We start from the raw sequence: 18596 nt of genomic DNA, 5'->3' as shown, positions 1-18596 counted from the left end.
TTCGCTAACCATTTCGTAAATACATTATTCGCCTCTATTTGCAGATATACTCTCATTTATATCAAACCCAAATAAATATTCAACTGAGAAATGAGAACACGGTTGAACCTGTGGGAAAATGAGTCTGACTGTAATCACTGATGGACTATAGAAACTTACGTCAAATTTACTAACGGACATTTTGATTTAAAATTGTGAAGACGCGCTGAAAACGTTCCTCTACTGGTAGGAGGTGCTTAATGTTCGGTTCTCCCGTCGTCCAGCGAAACGCATGTCTCCTCCCCCTGTTGGAGAGGAGAAGAGAGCGCGAATCACCAAGAGAACTACACTGTAGTGTTGTCAGCCCGCTCTCGCTGTAGCCTACAGTCAGTCACCTTGTGCAGCTGTCTGTGTGACTGTATGTGATTCCGTTGCGTGACGATAAAGACGTTACCAACAGAATCCGCGTTTTTAAACTTGTATAATAGGAAACAGAAACCGTCGTAGTAACGTATTTTTGGAGATACCGGTTGTAAGGCGCAGCGACTGATCAAAACATTGGGTGAGTTTTCACACTTGTTTCTGGAAAATCAATTGTTTGTTCTACTTTTATGAGAATATTTGTAACTTAAATATACATTTTATTGTGATGAATGCATTATTTATATACATTTTTGTTGAATTTGGGCTATGTTTATGTTTAAAATGTAGCGTGATTTACCACATAAGTACATCAGGTGTAAACTAATTTACAAACTTAATAAACACTTTAGTCTGTGTAGGCTATTTGTGTTGAATTTATGCTAGGTGAAACTTATCCTGTGAATAATTTTTGGGGGTTTTGTTTTCCAAAGTGTTATAACTACAATGTAATTTCTTTAAAAAATGGAAAAATCACTTATTTACGAATCCAAAAAATAAAAGGGCTTTACATATAGACTTCATTTATATTTTTTAAAAGTTGGCCAGCTAATATCAGCGTGAATGTATATTATTTGCAAAAGTTTTGTCACTGATGTCATTGGAGAAATGCCATAATTTTGTAAGCCATTATTGATTTATTTCATTAGGGAAGGTGTCCTGTATCAGGGAAACTGAGAAAATTAACTATTATTTGCATGGGCATGTGATTTCAAGATGTCAGCCCCCTTTGAGGGACCTATTCCATGTAAAGTAAAACAAATGCAATTATTCAATGGATATTTTTTCCAGTGTCATCATCTCATCTACATGTATGCTTTTAAACATAAAAAATACCTTAAAAATACAAAAAAAAAATGACACATACTTTTATAATTATTATGCCACTAGTACTGTCACACACACACACACACACACACACAAAAAAGGATAAAAAAATATTGTTTTTAAACAGAGCCGCTTTTCCACTATCAGGCCGAACGGTTCTCTTTGCTTAACCGTTCCATTCCATGCTGATCCAGGCCAGTCAGCACGGACACCGTTTCATTTTCCACTGTGGTGCTGATAACGGAACACTTTAGAGTGTAACACAAATGCCACAGTCATTGCCTTGGTAACGCAAGTGTAATGTAAACAGCGATATGGACGATGATCATATTTCTGTTTTTGGAACTCATTTTTTCATCTGATATTTACTTTGTTAAATAACAGAAAAATAGGTCACAACTCTTGACTCGAAAAATTAAATAAACGGAAGGCAACGACGGATATAATATCAATAAGTGCAGATGTTTCCTCCACAGACCAAACTGTCTCAGAAATGTTTAAATTTTTTATATTGAATGTAGCGTATCTGTTACTTGGCTTTTTGATCAAATAGCGCGCTTCCGCTTTAGCCAGTTATGGAGAAACTGGTAGCCAGGCAACAGAGTGTTTAACCGTGCCGAGAATGGTTTGTAATCATGCTTTGCCGTACCAGGCTCACATGGAAATACAACTGGAACTGTACCTGATAGTTTCTTAGAACCGTTCGGCCCAATAGTGGAAAAGCGGCTCAGGTTTCCCTCAACACTATTTTGACTGCTATTAATCAGAAATCAAATAGCCCCACCCCACACTTATGCCATTGATGGAGCCAGTGTTGCCATGTCAGGCTGCTTAGTATTCTGAAGAAACCAATCCTTTTTGTAGTTTTAAAAAACGAATCCATCTTTAAATGATAAATAATTTTTCTGTATTCTTTCAAAAAATCCTGATATGTCAATTTTCTTTGGTGGTTGGAGCAGGATTACTTTTTTTGGAAATTATTCTTTTTGTTTTTGCAATTCCATTTAGTTCTGTTTGTGCTGCAGAAATTACACACTTCATCTTTAAAGATTCAATCTCACAATCATGCCACCTACAAGGACTCTGAATTAAGGATCCACTGAAATGTTATTGTGAGTAATAGGCCTTGCAGTTTTCCAAGTACTGCACTTCATCATTATTGTCTGGTCAATAATGTGGTCATTAGGCCTAAATATAATATTAATAGCAAGTTGTGCGTTTCATATAAATATAGAAAAGCTCCAACGGAATAACATGATGCTAGCATTGTCAAGGTCATTTGGTCCTATGACCAGGGAATGCATGAACTATTAAAAAAATGGATACCCTGAATGCAGATCACTTTGAGTTAAAGGGTTGATGACATTACAAACCAAATTGCCTTGATCTTCTGGCATATAAGAGGTCTTTGTACTATTAAAACTTCCTGCAAGTTTTATAGCTTAAGACGTCCTTCCCATTATAAACAAAGCATTTATTTAATCAAGCTCCAAATACGGCTTGTTATGGATCCTATGGGGCATGGTGACGTCACTTAGCACTAGTCGTTTGCATATGACTGCCTCCAGCGCAAGACAACTACGCCTAATTTTGCATCATCGCATCGTTGTCATGCCCACAGGTGTTCAGTCGACATGCAGTGAATGGGTCTGAAGAAGTAGCTGTTTACAATAAGATTGCGATGCTACGCAAAACTGACTGTTTGAGTCAGAGGATGAGAAACGGTCATAAATCACTACATTTTTTTTTTTTTTGTCAGAAAAAACTATAGTAATATTATAATTGCCCCTAATGGAACATAATAAAACAAACCAAAAAAAAAAAACCCATGTCATGACCCCTTTAAAGCATTTACCAAATTAGATTGGGTAAATTGAGGCCTTTAAAAGGTAATTGGGGAACTGTGTGTTAATCAAACAACAATACTGACAAAAAAATCATATCACACAAATGACCCTTTCTCTGCAAAGCAAACTTATTAAATATGATCAACAAAAGATGTCCCTTCTTTATTTTAAATACCCATAATTTTTCTATGAATCTATGAATTGTTCTATGACTTTGGCTTCTTTTGAATCCATATGTATGAGAATAGAAGATTTGATTTATTGTATGTGCATACTGTACTTGCCCTGACCATTTTTGCACACTTTATGCGCACCCCCTCCATGCACCTTGAATTTTTTTGCATTAATTAATTTGTCCACAAGGTGGCAACACTGCCCCCAAGCCATTGTTTCACAGCCGAAAAAACACAATTTTATGAAGGGGGTCGATTGTAACATTTGGAGAGAAATTGCGCAGACATTGGCCAGGGATGAATATTTTTAGTGCACGTGTTGACTGCCCTTGTTTGCACATGCTATGAAACAGAATATACCTTAAAAGTCTATGCGTTTGTACTGCTTCATGAAGAGATTTCTTTGAAGATGTGAAAAAAAAAAACAACTATGGCTGGTTTTTCTTGTGCTTTGCTCAAGAACATGGTTCACGGTTTTCTTAAATTTCTTTGATCAACTAAGTCAGCAGTTCTCAAATTGCAGTACTCACACCCCCCAGCTCTGGATATTTTGCATGTCTCTAAACACACCTGATTCAGATAATCAGCTCGTTAGAAGTGAGCTCCGTGCATGAACTGTGTTCCCATTGACATGGTCCCTACACAGTGTTCATTGCTCCCTACTCCCTGAGCAGGGGAAATCTGTTGAAGTTTACCTCACTTCAGAACATTCATTCACAGATTTGCGCTGCGCAACGTCTTCAGACATGTACAAGTGAGACATCATATACCTCTGTAAATAAATACAATTTAAATTCACATCTCACACACTTTAGTGCACTTTGAATGGAACATATACGTTCGCTTCGAACTGGAATCATGGCGGAATATCCTGTAATGTCCACTTCGCAGGGCACTTACGTTAGAATAGAACAAACGTCTGAAGCCATAAGAGTAACATACTAAATGTGCAGAGCAGGTGGCTGCGAGGACTGGAATTGAGAACCGCTGATCTAAGTGGTAGACTGTGGGATTTGGAAGCCGGTGACAAATTTTGTCCCACTATTAACACTACATAACTTGGCAGGAAACGTTCTGTGGACTAGTGAACATCGATATTTGAAGACGGGTAGAATGGCCTGCAGGATCATGTTACCAGGGATAAGAGCAGATGGCAGTAAATCCACCTTGTTAGAATGGAACAGATCCATTATAACAGATCATCGGAAAATCCGTTGGAACATCCGTTGATGTCCATCATTCTTCTCAAATAGTCCAGGCCTAGTTGAAGGAACATTCACTTAAGTTCAGAACCCTGCAGAGCAACATCTACATATAGTTGAACAGTTGAAGTTGAGCTGTTGATTCATCACTAGAAAGTAAGACTGAGTTATGGATTGCTATTGAAAGTTCTTGATACTTAATATCTATAACAAGTTTTGCACATCATGTGGATTTCATGTGCCATGTCTTATTTCTCTTGCCTGTCTACTTATTCCACAGTTTTAATAGTTGCTTTTGTTTTTTAACAGTAAAACAATGTTACTTTTTCCCCAGACAATGAGAAAATATTTTCTTATAATACATTATTGTACTATGTACATTTTTCAGTTCCACCCCTAAATATCTTTTAAATGGTACGACCCTTTCTGTTGGTAATTTTCCACTCAACCATTGACATTCACTGTGGGGGGAGGGGAACGACTGTGCTAGTCTTGAGTCACAGGGTAGCTGTGCTTTTGTGCTATGTATTTCCTGGTATGTTTTCACCTATATGCTGTATGACAGTCACAGACATTTATTAAAAGACGTCAGGACTGTCTGAGTGTACTTGATTAAAAAGCAATTATTGATGCAAGCTGTGCAGTGACAAGTACAGCATGTTTAACTTGTGGTTCCATGAGTACATGGTTCAGTCTTCCCTTCCCTTTTAAGCACTGATAATGGGTGGTGTTATATCACATGTCCTGGTTGTGCTGTAATTTTTCAATAAAAAAAGAAGGAAATATATCAGAATGTTTTACATCTTAGTTTTCGTCCATACGTTTTATATTATAAATAGTGTAATGACTTAAAAGCACAAACTTTAATCTCAAAGGAAAATGCAACTTTTCTAACATGTATTGAGATATTCTTGTCAAAACAAACTCAAAAATGGAAGGAAGGAGTAAGAGAGCTTATCATATCCTGAGTGAAGAAACTAGGACAGAACTGGCTGAAACCGGTTTACTTCCTGATTACACAGTAGCACTGTTAAACAACAAAGATTTCTAGCTATTAGTGCCACAAAAATCTTCTATATTTTGTGCGTTAAGCAATTACATAAATTTAGGATGTTTCACGATTCTTAATACTTTCATTGACTGTTAATAGTTCAAAAAAGGTTTTAGTTTAAAGATTGAAAAGGGATGGAAGGATAGCTTCTTAGATTCTGAGAGTAGAGACTAGGACAACTGGCTGAAACCAGCTGTGGTAGCACAGCTTTACTTCCTGAATGCACAGTGGCACCGTGAACAACAATGATTTCAGGCCACTAGCTATTTGTGCCATACAGATAGCGATAAGTCTATTGTTAATTGTACATATTTTTAATAATACAACTATTTTGTGTTTTAGGTGATTTTAATATTCTTAATGCTGCTTTTTGCAATGACTGGTTATATTAAGAAATGTTAAGTTTAAAGATTAATAGAAAAACATGGGCTAACAACAATATCCCAACAAAGAAAAGAGATTAAATTTGACTGAGTAAAAATAAATGAAAAGTTTTTCAGTGAATCTACCTTCTAAAAGGTATCAAGTTTCCTAAAGAATGTGAATATTGCATTGATTGTCTATACCATAAGTCTCTGTAAATCAAATAGCTGTCTGTGTTCTTGGTCTCACATCAAAAAGCCATAATTTTCCATTTTTATCTTAATATAGACTGATTGTATCATGATTGTGGTATATGATCAAGTGTGAATTTAGATCAGGGTGAATTGAGAGTGGCCACACATTAGTGTCACATAAATTAAATTTTTTTCCACTATTTACTCAGGGTGGGTAAATTATGATGTTTCATCAATCACTGATGATTCCTTTTTGGGTGGACTATGTTATTTCTTTAATTCCACATGATAAAAAAAATACACACAAGCATCATCATCTAAATGTACTGCTCATAGTAGTTGGCTCAACACCAAATATTGGCTTCAGTAGGATGACCAGCCAATGGTATCTCCATATAAATCGATACCTTGATATAAACAGACAGTAGGTAGGCCGTGGAATATGCATGATAAATTTGCGTGTCAGGTAACAGTAACATTTACTAAACAAATAGTATCTATCATGTAGAGGCAGATTCCATGAAGATAGACGTATGAGCAAATGATCATGAGACATATCTCAGCATACTTTTCAGTTGTGTTTCTAAATGTAATATCCAGTAAGTTATTCCAGAAGAAAAGTAGGAAAAATAACAATAATTAATTTACTTTGTTCACATGGATGGACACAAATATGAATTTTGGGACAGAAGCGTAATTTTTTTATTTAAAGAGTGTCCTTTTTCCTCAATCTTGCATGCTTATCACCTGTTGCAAGAATGAGCATTTACTCTGAAATGGCTTTTGTAACATGGCCATTATTGTGTTTAGAAAAATCTGTAATCGATGCATAATTTAAGAGTGAAAATTTCAAGTGGAAAAAGTCTATCACGCTTACAAAAGTGGAATGATGAAATCCGGCAAAGATTACTGACAACATTACCAGCAATCAAACACCGGCTTCCAAGAAACTTGGAATAGTGAGGGAATTTTGCTTGTTTATCTGTGCCTTTGTCTGTGTGCATTTGATGTAGTTTGCGTGAATCTGCTACACACACACACACACACACACATGCACACAAATTGTAGTCCTTAACTGACAAGCATGAATCCAGTACTGGACTCATACGTAAGTGACAAATCTGCCAACTGCACCATGCGTCATTTTTGCGCCAGCAGTGGCACCAAATGGAATTGCAAAATAATGACAAAACAGCTTTGCCAAACACTTTTACCACCCTTTCTGCCCTACTTCCTGTCAATACTTGTGAAAACAGTCTTGCCCCAAACTTGTCATTTTATTTTTCGCATAGGACATTGTGTGAATATTCGTTACTGATGTTTAACATCTAGGCTATGCCTTTGTCTCTTGAATCCAGTTTTCAATATGCACATTAATTTCTGTGCTTCGACATTGGCACTAAAGTTTTTTACTTTTATCATTGTTACTGGATTTGTTTTAATGACTAACATACTTGAATAGCGAGTTTTTTTTTCCTCTCGCATTATGTCCTCTGAAGAACAAAGATATCAGATTCCTGTTTCTTTGCCTACCCTGTCTTCAAGCTACATCCTAGCTTAAAAATAAACAACTAATTTACAAAAATAGGGCTATATTGTCAGCTCTTCATTTGTCATTCTCATTTCTTCATACATTCATTAAACCCAAGACTTGATTATATATTTTACGACAATGATCACCTGACTGTACATTACAAGAACACGAGCACTTTCCTACTCAACAATAGCATTTTTCACTTAATGTGTTATGCAAACATAAGCACTTAACAGACACAGATATTACATACAAACTCTCTTCTTAGTCATATCATTGCTTGGCTATTAGTTGTCCATTCTGCTGGAACTACAGGAGGAGGTTTTAACTCTTGCCAATCAATGAAAACTGCAGACTGCTGTTTAATGCTGTTTCCTGTGCCTGGCTTCCTCTGCCGATACAAGTTAGATTGTCTCCCCCTCTTAGTCCTTATAATGGTATGATCCAAATGCTCCCAGTAATTTTCCGTTGTCTGCTCTGCTGAGTTACTTGGTAGCAAGAGGGTGAAGCTACATTGCAGTGTGACTGTGTTCTAGAACTAATTTCAGGTAGTTTGATATTTTGTGTAGTCCAGCTTTTTTTTTTTTTATAGTTTTCAAATTTAACGCTTTTTGAAAACATGTCCACATTAAAGTTTATCTATGAGAAAGAAAAACATTTTTAATTAGGCTAATAAAAAAAATAAAAAATATACACACACACACACACACACACATATATACACACGTGTGTGTGTGTGTGTGTGTAATTATATGCACAGTATTTATTTTATTTTATTTTTGTCCCATTTTGAAGTATATATGAGTATTTGTTGATATAATTATTAATAGTAATACCCCTGTAAAATTAATGGTACAATCCTGCCCAGCCCCCCCCCCCCCCCCTCCTCCAGCCTGCTCAGTTTAGTGCTAGACTTTTGATTTAAGGCTAGAGAAAGCTTACAGTTTTTCCTTCAAGCAGAAGGTGGCCTCCATTTGAGGATAGCAGAGCAGTGTAAGGTTCCAGTTCTCTGTCTTCCTGTCCTTTTGTAAAATTTTGGGTCTGTATTATCATTAGAATCTTTGAGTGAATGTATGGTTTGTTCCATAGAATGCACTAATTGTAATGTTCTGTGAGTGGCTTGTTAGCGATTTGTTAGCAGTAGCGGGAAAGTGCTTGGATTTTGAAAAGAATATATCCACCAAGGTGTAAGATTGATTGGTTTTTAATCAGTTTATTTTGGCAGATATATTGTGGTTCGGGTGTGCTCAGTCCTGATCTTGGAGAACTTGCTTCAAGAAATATGTCATTTATTTCCTATAAAGGATTGTCTCGAGGAATCACATTTTTGTCTATATTTTGACATAAGGGGTCATTTTACTATAAACATACAGAACTCAAAAGTTCCTTGCTGTCCAAATAGCGTTTAGGTATTTCACACTGCAGTAATAACTCATTTTGAAAAAGGTCACATTGTGATGTCAGGATGTGGGGTTCATTTGAATGTCCCAACCCCTGCAACATACCTAATTGTCTTGGTGAATTGATAAAGAAGAGAGAGAGAGGTGAGGTACTCCATCACTGAAAGGTTACCATTGTTACTGTATTTTGCTTATAAAAAATTGAAAAATTAATGTAGGGTAAGGTCCCCAAACAATTTGTTCCTGGTTATAGAAAAACTACATCTTTGCAGGCCCTTCCAAATTAACCAAACAATAGTGAAAAGTGAAAAGTGATGTGACATACAGCCAAGTATGGTGACCCATACTCAGAATTCGTGCTCTACATTTAACCCATCCAAGGTGCACACACACAGCAGTGAACACACACCCGGTGCATTGTATTTATGCTGCGGCGCCCGGGGAGCAGTTGGGGGTCCGGTGCCTTGCTCAAGGGCACCTCAGTCATGGTATTGCCGGCCCGAGACTCGAACCCACAACCTTAGGGTTAGGAGTCATACTCTAACCATTAGGCCACGACTTCCCCAATAGGAATAGGTGGCTGAAATTTATTTGGTAACATTGTGCCTGATTGCGCGAATGTGGGATTTGTTTGTTTGGCACATTTTCTATTGGTTCAACTGTGCAGCAGGTATGTAAACAATTTAATTCTAATGTTCTAATTTGTTTGTGTCTGTTTGAAGAGCAAGTCACAATGTAACACAAAGCATCCATTACGTGTAATACTCATCTGTTTGTAATATAAATGGATAAACCGGTATCTGGAGAAAGATTTATAAACTCTTTGTGTTTTCTATTAAGAGTGTTAAGCTGGACACTGTATGACTTTGGCTATGATTTTATGATCTTAGAATTTTGCGAATCCTAAAAAAGATTAATCTGATCCTAGGCCAAAAATCGTCAGTCTTTGATCGCTAGTTTGACATGTTCACAAACAGCTGATTAATGACCATTGCAATCAGATTTTATTTCTGATGAATTTATGTCAGTGTCCAAGGTTTTTAGGCATTGGCTGCATCAATCCTGTCATGGATTGATGACGTAAAACTCTGTTTTTAATGGGTCTTAAATGTTGTACAGTCTGACAATATTGACAACTGAGATTCCACTGTGTGACATGGCTTAGGCTTATAGCCATACAGTCTGTTCATAAAAAACTACTATAAATCGTAGAGTGTGCATCTAGCTGTCATGCCCCTGGACTGTCTGTGTATGTTTTCCATCCCATGTGCTCCCAGTGACCCAGTTTCTGTCTCTAGTTGATTGTGTTCATGTGATTCAGGTGTGTCTCGTCTGTTACCCTTGTTCAGTTTAGTATTTAAAGTGTTGTCTGTTCTTTGATTCTTTTGCCTGGTATTGTCAATACTATGTGCTGTGTGTTCCTGCCTACCCGGTGTTCCCCCTTATTTGGATTGTTTAAGACTGTTATTCGTGAATCTCCTGTGTCTTCGCGCCTTCACTCCTATACAGTAGACATTGTGATAGAATACCAGACAGACAAAAAATTTAACTGTGTGTTTTCCCTCCATTTGATTTCCGTGTTTTGTACAGTGCTTTTTTTTTCTGTGTTTTTCCCCATGGATATCCTCGCTGCTTTGTTCTCCTCCCTAGCCCATAAGGAACTGCCTTTCTTGGAGTATGGGGTTCAGCTCACCAATCTAACCACTTTAAATGACTCCGAACATAACTCACTGAACTGGATCAGGGAGATCGGGGGTAATTACCACCGCCCCATCGACCTCCCAAAAACCACTGGACTGAGCTGGAGGGAAGCTATCATCCAGTGTCTGGAGAGCATCCGATCCAGAGCATAGCCTGACCCAGAGCCTAGCCCACCATCACCCCGCTGAGCGGAGCCCGAGCCCACCAATGACAGAGAGCCCAAGCCCGCCGCAACCGACGAGCCATCGCCCAATGGCGCGACAGAGCTGAGGATCGCCACTGGGCCGGAACTTCAGGTGACGTCAGACCAGGTGCAACAGCCGGCCAAAATGAGGGAGAAAGCCGTGGACAGCGAGAGTGTGGAGAGAAGCTCTGCCCACTGCACCATGGCTGAGGGTGAACTTACAAGGGATCTGGCACTGCTGGATTTTGAAGGGGGCCTAACAGACTGGGAGGCAGATATATATGCGGACATGCCCATTGTCCTTCCACCTTCTTCGGACTTACCAGTCTGCCCTGAACTGTCTGCCAGCCTTGTCGTTCCCCTTTCTGACACGCTCCCAGTGATGGGAGTCACGATGTGGTGTGTGTGGGCAGCGCACACCAACCCTGAGAGCCCGGAGGCTCAGAAATGTCCACCCACCCTCCCGCTCCTGCCTCCTCTACTGCTGTCATTTGTCAGCCTCTTTGCTCACCCTCAGCCCACCACCTGTTTTGTGCGAGCACTGCGGGTGTGCCAGTTTCCATTGTCAGCGTGGCTGTAGAATCCCTAGCCTCCGCCTGAAGGCTCTGAGTCCCAGACTCCACCTCAACCTCAACCTGTTGACCCAGCGGCTCCACCAAGGCTCCTAGCCCCCTCCTCTCCGCCGTGGCCTGGCAGTCCACTGGCTCCACCGGGCTCCCTCATCCCTCCAACTCTGCCTTGGTCTGTTGTTGACCATGCGTCGCCTTGGGACTCCACTCCTCCGGCTGCACCTCGTCCCTCCGTCGCTCTGGCTCTGTCAGGCTCCTTCCTCCTCTTTGGCTCCTCCTCTGTCCTCTGTCACTCCAGCTCCACCGCGGCCTTCCGAATCCCCACCTCCGCCTCGGTTGCCTGAGCCATCTGCTCCGCCTTGGCCCTCCGGATCCTCCCCGTCGCTCTGGCTCATCGGTGCTCCGTCTCTGCCTCAGGCTCCTCCACCTGCTCCACCGCCGTCTGTCGGCCCCCTGGAGTCGTCAGCTCTTCCTCCACCATAGCTCCTTCCTCCGTCGGCTCCACCGTGGGTCACCGTTATGGCTGTGGCCTGGGTCCCACTTGGCTCCTCCTGCTCCAAGACCCTCCGGTCTCCTTCCTGGCTCCTACTTCCGTCTGGTCTGCCCTCAAACCTCCAATCTCCTCCTTCCGTCGTCTCCACCCTGGACTCTGTTTACCGTTCTCCTCCCAGGTGTCCGAGGACGCGCCGTCTGGCAGGGGGCAAACTGTCAATATTTGGACTGTCTGTGTACAAGTTTTCCTCCCCATGTGCTCTCATATGCTCTTTTTAGTTCTGTATCAGGTTTTGAAAAACTTGCAGGTTTGAAAAGTTTAATACTTTTGGAAGAGCAACATTCTTTGGGTTTTTCTGGTAAATAACACCACCACTTCAATAATCTGATACTGCCTGACTTGAATGAATCTTTTAAAGATGCAGTGCACAGGTTTTCTACAGATATTACTCAGCTGTCACTCATCAAGCACAAGGTGTAGAAAAGGCCAAAAACGTGCTGTACACATAAATTCAGATGTGAATGCTTGGCCAACATATTGCAAGTGCATGAAATATGTTGTTGTGATGTTATTAGAGCTCAGTAATAAAGAGGGCGAGAATTTGTTAACTTCAAATGACTGTGCCATAACTGGATCTGCTTTCAGATATATATTTAGTTAGCTATTAACAGGTCAACTTTAACTTACTTGCTCAGCAAGGTTCTTTTCACACTTTTGCAATATCATGACAGTAATTAACCCCATAAAGAAAGATGGCACAGAAGACGTTTGCACTGGGACTGAAGTGATTAGTCGACATTATCAACAACATTGACAATTAAAAATTGGCAGATATTTTTTGTTGTTGAATAGTCATTTGATTTCATGTGACCTAATGTAAGAGCCTGCAATAACGTGGTTTGACCAGTGTGGCACACTAGCACAAAAGATCCCAGCTGCAATTCAATAGAAGACACCCTTATGAGAAATGCAAACAAATCCGAACCACGTGCTGAACGGTTCAATATTATATTGAGAATTGTGGCATCCTGAATGAATATGTATAGAATATGTACTCAATATTTTAGCGAATTGCAAAAGCTGAATAATAGATCAAAGCCTACCAATTAATCAGTGAAATAATTGATGATTTGACAATTAATCGGTTGAATAATCGTTAGATTAATCGATTACCAAGATAATTGTTTGTTGCTGCCCTAGTTTACACTGTCAGCTTTAGCATCCCTTGTGGGAATGCTGAGAATGCAACGCATACTTGCGCAACAACATTTTTTACTTACAAAATTCAGTTGCATCTTAAATCAGTCTTTTTTGATTATGTATATTTGCTCGCTTCTTATTTTGGTGAGCTTTATGTTAAATTGCTGTCAGAATGAGGCTTTATAATACATGACAGAAAAGGAGAGGTAGTTGAATCTGTCATGCTGTTTTTATTCTTAATTTTAGCGAACAAGGTTTTAGCAACAACAGTCACTAGGCCTAGTTCTTTAGTGCAGTGGTTCCCAATCCTGGTCCTGGAGAACCCCCAACACTGCACGTTTTAGATGTCTCCCTATTCAAACACACTTGATTCAACTCATCAGCTCATTAGTGAAGACTCCAAGACCTCAAATGTGTGTGTCAGATAAGAGAGACACCAAAAGCGTGCAGTGTTGGGGGTTCTCCAGGACCAGGATTGGGAACCACTGCTTTAGAGGATGAAGAAGCAGGATTAAATAACATCTGATTAGGTTGTGGGATGCACCAGATTTATTGTTTGAAAACACTGTTCCCTGTCTTGAAGTTGTGTAAACTTGTTGGAACAGTATTTAAAAAATAGTAATATAAAATTGTGAAGAGAAACAGTAAGCCCACACAGATGACCTTGACCTGGGGATAAAGAAATGTGCTAGCTAGATGAATTCGGTCTGTGGATTAAATTAAACAACCTTTGACAATAAGAGAATTTGGATGTTTGTTTGTTTGTTCTCACCTAATTCACAAGAATACTGCAGTTGTGTCTGTTTGTCTTGCTAGGAGCTGAGCTGGTGGCCATTTTGAGTTATTGCAGTCCAAAGTATGAAATGGCAGAATGGGGGAGGGGCTGTTAAAGAGACTTTGCTGAAGTCTGGCTCTCAGTGGTAGCTGCAGTGTGCATGCTTCACTGCTGTCGTGCCCTGTTTGGTTCTAGTCATTCCAGAGGACTTTAAGCTCTAGTGCATGAAATATGTTCCATTTCATACACCTGTTTGACAATTATTGGGGTTTTTAAAGCAATAACATTTTATTGCTAACAAATGAGAATTACTGATCACTGTAAAATTGTGATTTTATAATCAAATATCAATATGGTAGATCAGATTAAATTAGTTTTTGTATCTTTTACCAGAAACCTTCAAATTGTGGCCGAAACATAAGAGCTCTATGACAGCCAATAACTGAACTAGTCTAAACTGGTTTCAGCCAGTTTCTGCCAGTCATATCTGTGAGTAGCTGGCTGAGCATACAGTAGCATTGAAAAATTATAGCCGTTTTCTTGCACATTGTTGTTGATTAGATGATTTTTTTTTTTAGATTGAAAAGTATTTAACCAACAATTTTCTCTGTTTTAATATATCTTGGTTTTTATTTTTTGTCATGGATTAGCTTAAAATGCTTCTGCTCCCCTGAAATTTAGAAAATGGTACGTTCCACTTCCAGACATATGTTAGTCACCTTCGGTCTCAGTCAGGTCTGGGGTGTGGGTTTGGTCATGTTAGTAGCAGATTTTTTTTGTTTTGGTTTTTGCAGCAATGTCTCTAGGCAATTTTTTATTATATGTAGTTTTTAGTCTGTATTGAATAGTAATGTTTAAGCTTTTAGAGCTCTTGTGAACAAAATGGTAGTTACTTTTATAATGCTCTAGCAAATATCAAAACATTGACATCACATTTATATTTATTCATTTAGCAGGCACTTTTATTGAGAGCAGCTTACAAATAAGAATAACCAAAAAATAGAGAAGTGTTATGTATGAAGGTAAAGCTAGTGCATGGGGAGTAGAGAGCAGCAAATATTGTACTATTATTCTCCATAACCTAAATAACAAAATAATTCCAGCGCCAGGCGTCACAGTTATTTCTAAATTTAGCAGCAACTTTAATTTTCTAAAGTGTATGCAATTTCATTTTACACCCTGATGATATTCAACTTCTTTATTAATTGTTGCTCATTACAGCTACAATACATTAAATCCTTGTTTTATTTTATTTCAAGTGACAAAGGCATTTGTAACAAGTGACTTAAAGTAATGGCTGCTGTTAGTTAACCTTAAATATAGAAATGATAGAATAACACGTTTTAAATTTGTGTTTAATCAGCAATGTTTGTAATGCAGTTCTATGTAATAGGAGTGTATATGCATATATTTTCCTCTGTCATTCAATTTAGACTGCAAGCTCATAGCTAGGCAAAAAATAAAGATCCTTTTTTGTAACGCTGCAGATTCAGCAGAGGAGCATCGGTGCTTCTAATTAGCAGTGCAGGAAACACTGTGGCTACCTGTTCATGCAGATTAAAACATCCATGTGTGCATTCATCCAGAGAGGTAGCCAAAAACATCAAACCGCTGGATCCAGTGTACACTGAAAATTGCATGGAGAATTGCATTGCTGATGTATTAGCATTTTGGAAGAGCTTTATTCAAAATTTCATACGAATCCTCTTTTGCATTTTTACGTAGTCTGTCCTTCCATCAGAGTTAAGAGAATATTCACAGTATAATTTTGTAGGGCTCCAGTGGCCTGGATGCCAATGGCGGAGCTTTTAAATAGTTGCCACGTTTTTTCTTTCATTAAAAGGAAGTTCTGTGTCACCACGCCCCTTTTAAAATAGTAGTACAATCCGTGCTTGTCCTTCCTATCATTTCGACTGTGCTCATTCTGCAGCAGTTGAGGAGGTGTGATCGTTCTCACTTCCATGAGTTTTACCCCCACTAATATTTAGTTACTTATTTCTGTTTCTCATCTTATACTTAATTTTGATTTATTTTTTTTCTTGAAAATGCAAGACTTTGTTCAATTGTGTAGAGGTCTTGCAGGCTATTTTGGTCACTGAGGACAGTTTATTGTGTCAGTCTGGTTTTGCAGGATACAGTAGGGATCCAGAGGATTTTGTTTATTGGTGTAGAAGGCAATATGTTTTAAAGACACCTCTGCAAACATAGCCCAAGCTATGCTCCCCTCCCCCTCCCATGTTCTCTTTGTTGTGCTCCTTAAGGTAGATGTGCTTGAGTTCTCTCACGACTAATGAGCTACGCTTGAGAACCACTGCATTGCTGATTTTTTTTTTTTTTCCACAATTGTATTTTTTAGATCAACAAATCTATGTGTGCGCACATTTGTTAAAGTTGAGGGTCACTGATTAGAGGAGATGCTGATTGGCAGATATGTCGGATCTCTGAGTAATGGCGCTTATCCAGTGCATGGTACAGTTCGGTACGGTTCACTTTTGGGTGGTTTTCCACTGGGTACAGTACCTGGTACCTTTTTTAGTACCACCACGGTTGAGGTTCCAAGTGAACCGTACCGTTACCAAAACGTGACGTGTAAACTCCGCTGATCATTGATTGGCCGGAGAGAATCGCCACTACCTGCGTCACTGAACTTGTGACACAAACACAACAGAACCACTAGATTTAAATCAGCACAGCCAGCGAAGGGCCAAACGCAACAGTTTTGAATGAGCGCACCTTTTTTAACAACAAATAAATGGCTATTTCATGGTCTGTTGAGTAAAGAAGTACAGACGTTCCTCTTGTTGATAGCAGAGGAGCGGATCCAGCAAGAGCTTGATGGGGCAACGCGGAATGAAAAAGTTTTTCAGGAGTCGCAGCAGTAGAGACGGCACAACAATATAATCCCGCCCACTCTAAAGTGGCACTAAACTGCAGTGGAAACGCAGTGCCAAACCGAGTCGTACCACGCAGTGGAAAAGCGTCATAAGTGGATCCCAGACTTGTAGTTAACAACTGTTTGGAACTCAGACCCATTGACTGTAAAAAAAGATCTCCATTTCCTTACACTATAGAAAAGTGAAGCCAAAGGATCTCAGTATGTCCGCAGCCATCTTGAGTAAATGATGTCATTTGGAGCCAGAGTCTGTGCAGTAGAGATTCATTTGGGGCCAGAGTCTGTGCAGTAGTGTCGTGAGATGTATCAAACTCCTGCTGACCCAATGAACCATAACGACACACCCTGTTTTTATAGCATCAAATTACTAGCTAAAATCAAACTTGTCACAAAAACGAACAATTGAACATATATCAGCGTGATAAAAGCTACATTAAATGTCCAAAACCATATTTCGGAAAATTGTATTGGAAGTGTAATTATTCATTTTTTATTTATTTATTTTTTTGATTCCAGTCCCATTTGTTAAAATGGAGAGGGTGGGGTTTATGACCTGTACTGCAGCCAGCCACCAGGGGGCAATCAAAGAGCCCACAGCTTCACCCGTAATGACCATGTTAAGAGTGTCTCACCCTGCCAGTCCTTATAATGGTATGATCCAAACTCTCCCAGTAATTTTCCATTGTCTGCTCTGATGTGTTACTTGGTAACAAAAGCTACACTGCAGTGTGACTGTGCTCTAGAACAAATTTCAGCTGGTTTAATGTTTTGAGACTTGATCTATATTGGAACAGTTCTCAATTCTGTTTCAGAGCATGTCTACTGTAAAGTTAATTTAGAAAGTAAAAAAGTAAAACTTGAATAAATGAATAAAATTTTTATTTATTTATTTATTGGTAACACATGTTTTTTATGTCTTGCAGTTGTGTGTATGCGCACACAGTACCAGTCATTTCAGTGCAAAATATGTTAATACATTTATTGATAGAAATTTGTGGAATTAAATGGTAGAACCCCTGTAAAAATCCATGGAACAACCCTAGCTCTGCTCATCTCACACCTCTGCTCAGTTTTACTGCTAGGCTTTTGATCGCACGCTTGCAAATTTCTCCTCCAAGCAGAAGGTGGCCTGCATTTGAGGATAGCAGTGTAAGCTCACAGCTCTCTGTCATCCAGTCTATGTTTATATGTTTGTCTTTTCATTAGTTTCTCTCTGTGAAAGTATTTATACAACTACACAAAATGGTAAATCAACTAAATGTAATATTAACGCAGTGAGTGGGGTTCTTGCAGTTTAGCATTAGCGTGAAAGTGTGAGCCAATGATGCATGTTTAGCTATGTTACGACTTTGCTAGCATTTACTTAAAGCAGTAGATTTGTTTTTAATCAGTTGATTTTGACAGATGTGTTTCAGGTGTACTAAGTCCCAATCCCAATTCTATTTTATACCCCTTCACCTACCCCTACCCCTACGCCTACCCCGTCCCTTGAAATAGAGTGTCAAGGGGTAGGGGTGAAAATGTTCCCTTAAGAATTGGAACATCACTACTACACCGTTACACATCATCATATGTCGTCTAGCTCCTACAACAGACACGCCTATACGGGTGTGCTGGTGTGCATTAGAGCCTTACCGTTCTATATAATGCGCTGCTTACTGACACACACACACACACACACACACACACACACACACACACACACACACACACACACATATCAGAGATTGCACAGCTCACACATCCAGGAGCAACTGGCGACTTTTATTAATAACAGTTTAAATACTCGC

At 39.2% G+C, this 18596-nt stretch overlaps 1 protein-coding gene across 3 annotated transcripts in view; it reads left to right on the top strand.

Annotated features, from left to right (window-relative positions):
- The first annotated feature begins 282 nt into the window (after positions 1-282).
- Positions 283-18596, top strand: part of LOC109080146 (activating transcription factor 7-interacting protein 1-like) — a 38857-nt gene continuing 20543 nt past the window's right edge. The window contains exon 1 of one of the 3 annotated variants that reach the window (XM_042760768.1): positions 283-541. Coding sequence is in view for 1 of the 3 variants with exons in the window: in XM_042760785.1 (XP_042616719.1) it covers positions 17455-17457 (3 nt within the window). In the remaining 2 variants the exon portion in view is untranslated. Of the gene's footprint in view, positions 542-17434; positions 17458-18596 lie in introns of those variants that run through there. The other 2 variants (XM_042760793.1, XM_042760785.1) reach the window with 2 other exon arrangements.

This window comes from Cyprinus carpio, chromosome A1 (assembly GCF_018340385.1).
Source record: "Cyprinus carpio isolate SPL01 chromosome A1, ASM1834038v1, whole genome shotgun sequence".
In the NCBI taxonomy this organism is placed as follows: Eukaryota; Metazoa; Chordata; class Actinopteri; order Cypriniformes; family Cyprinidae; genus Cyprinus; species Cyprinus carpio.
The sequence above is the reverse complement of the archived record's forward strand: the minus strand, read 5'-3'. Positions and strand labels throughout refer to the sequence as shown.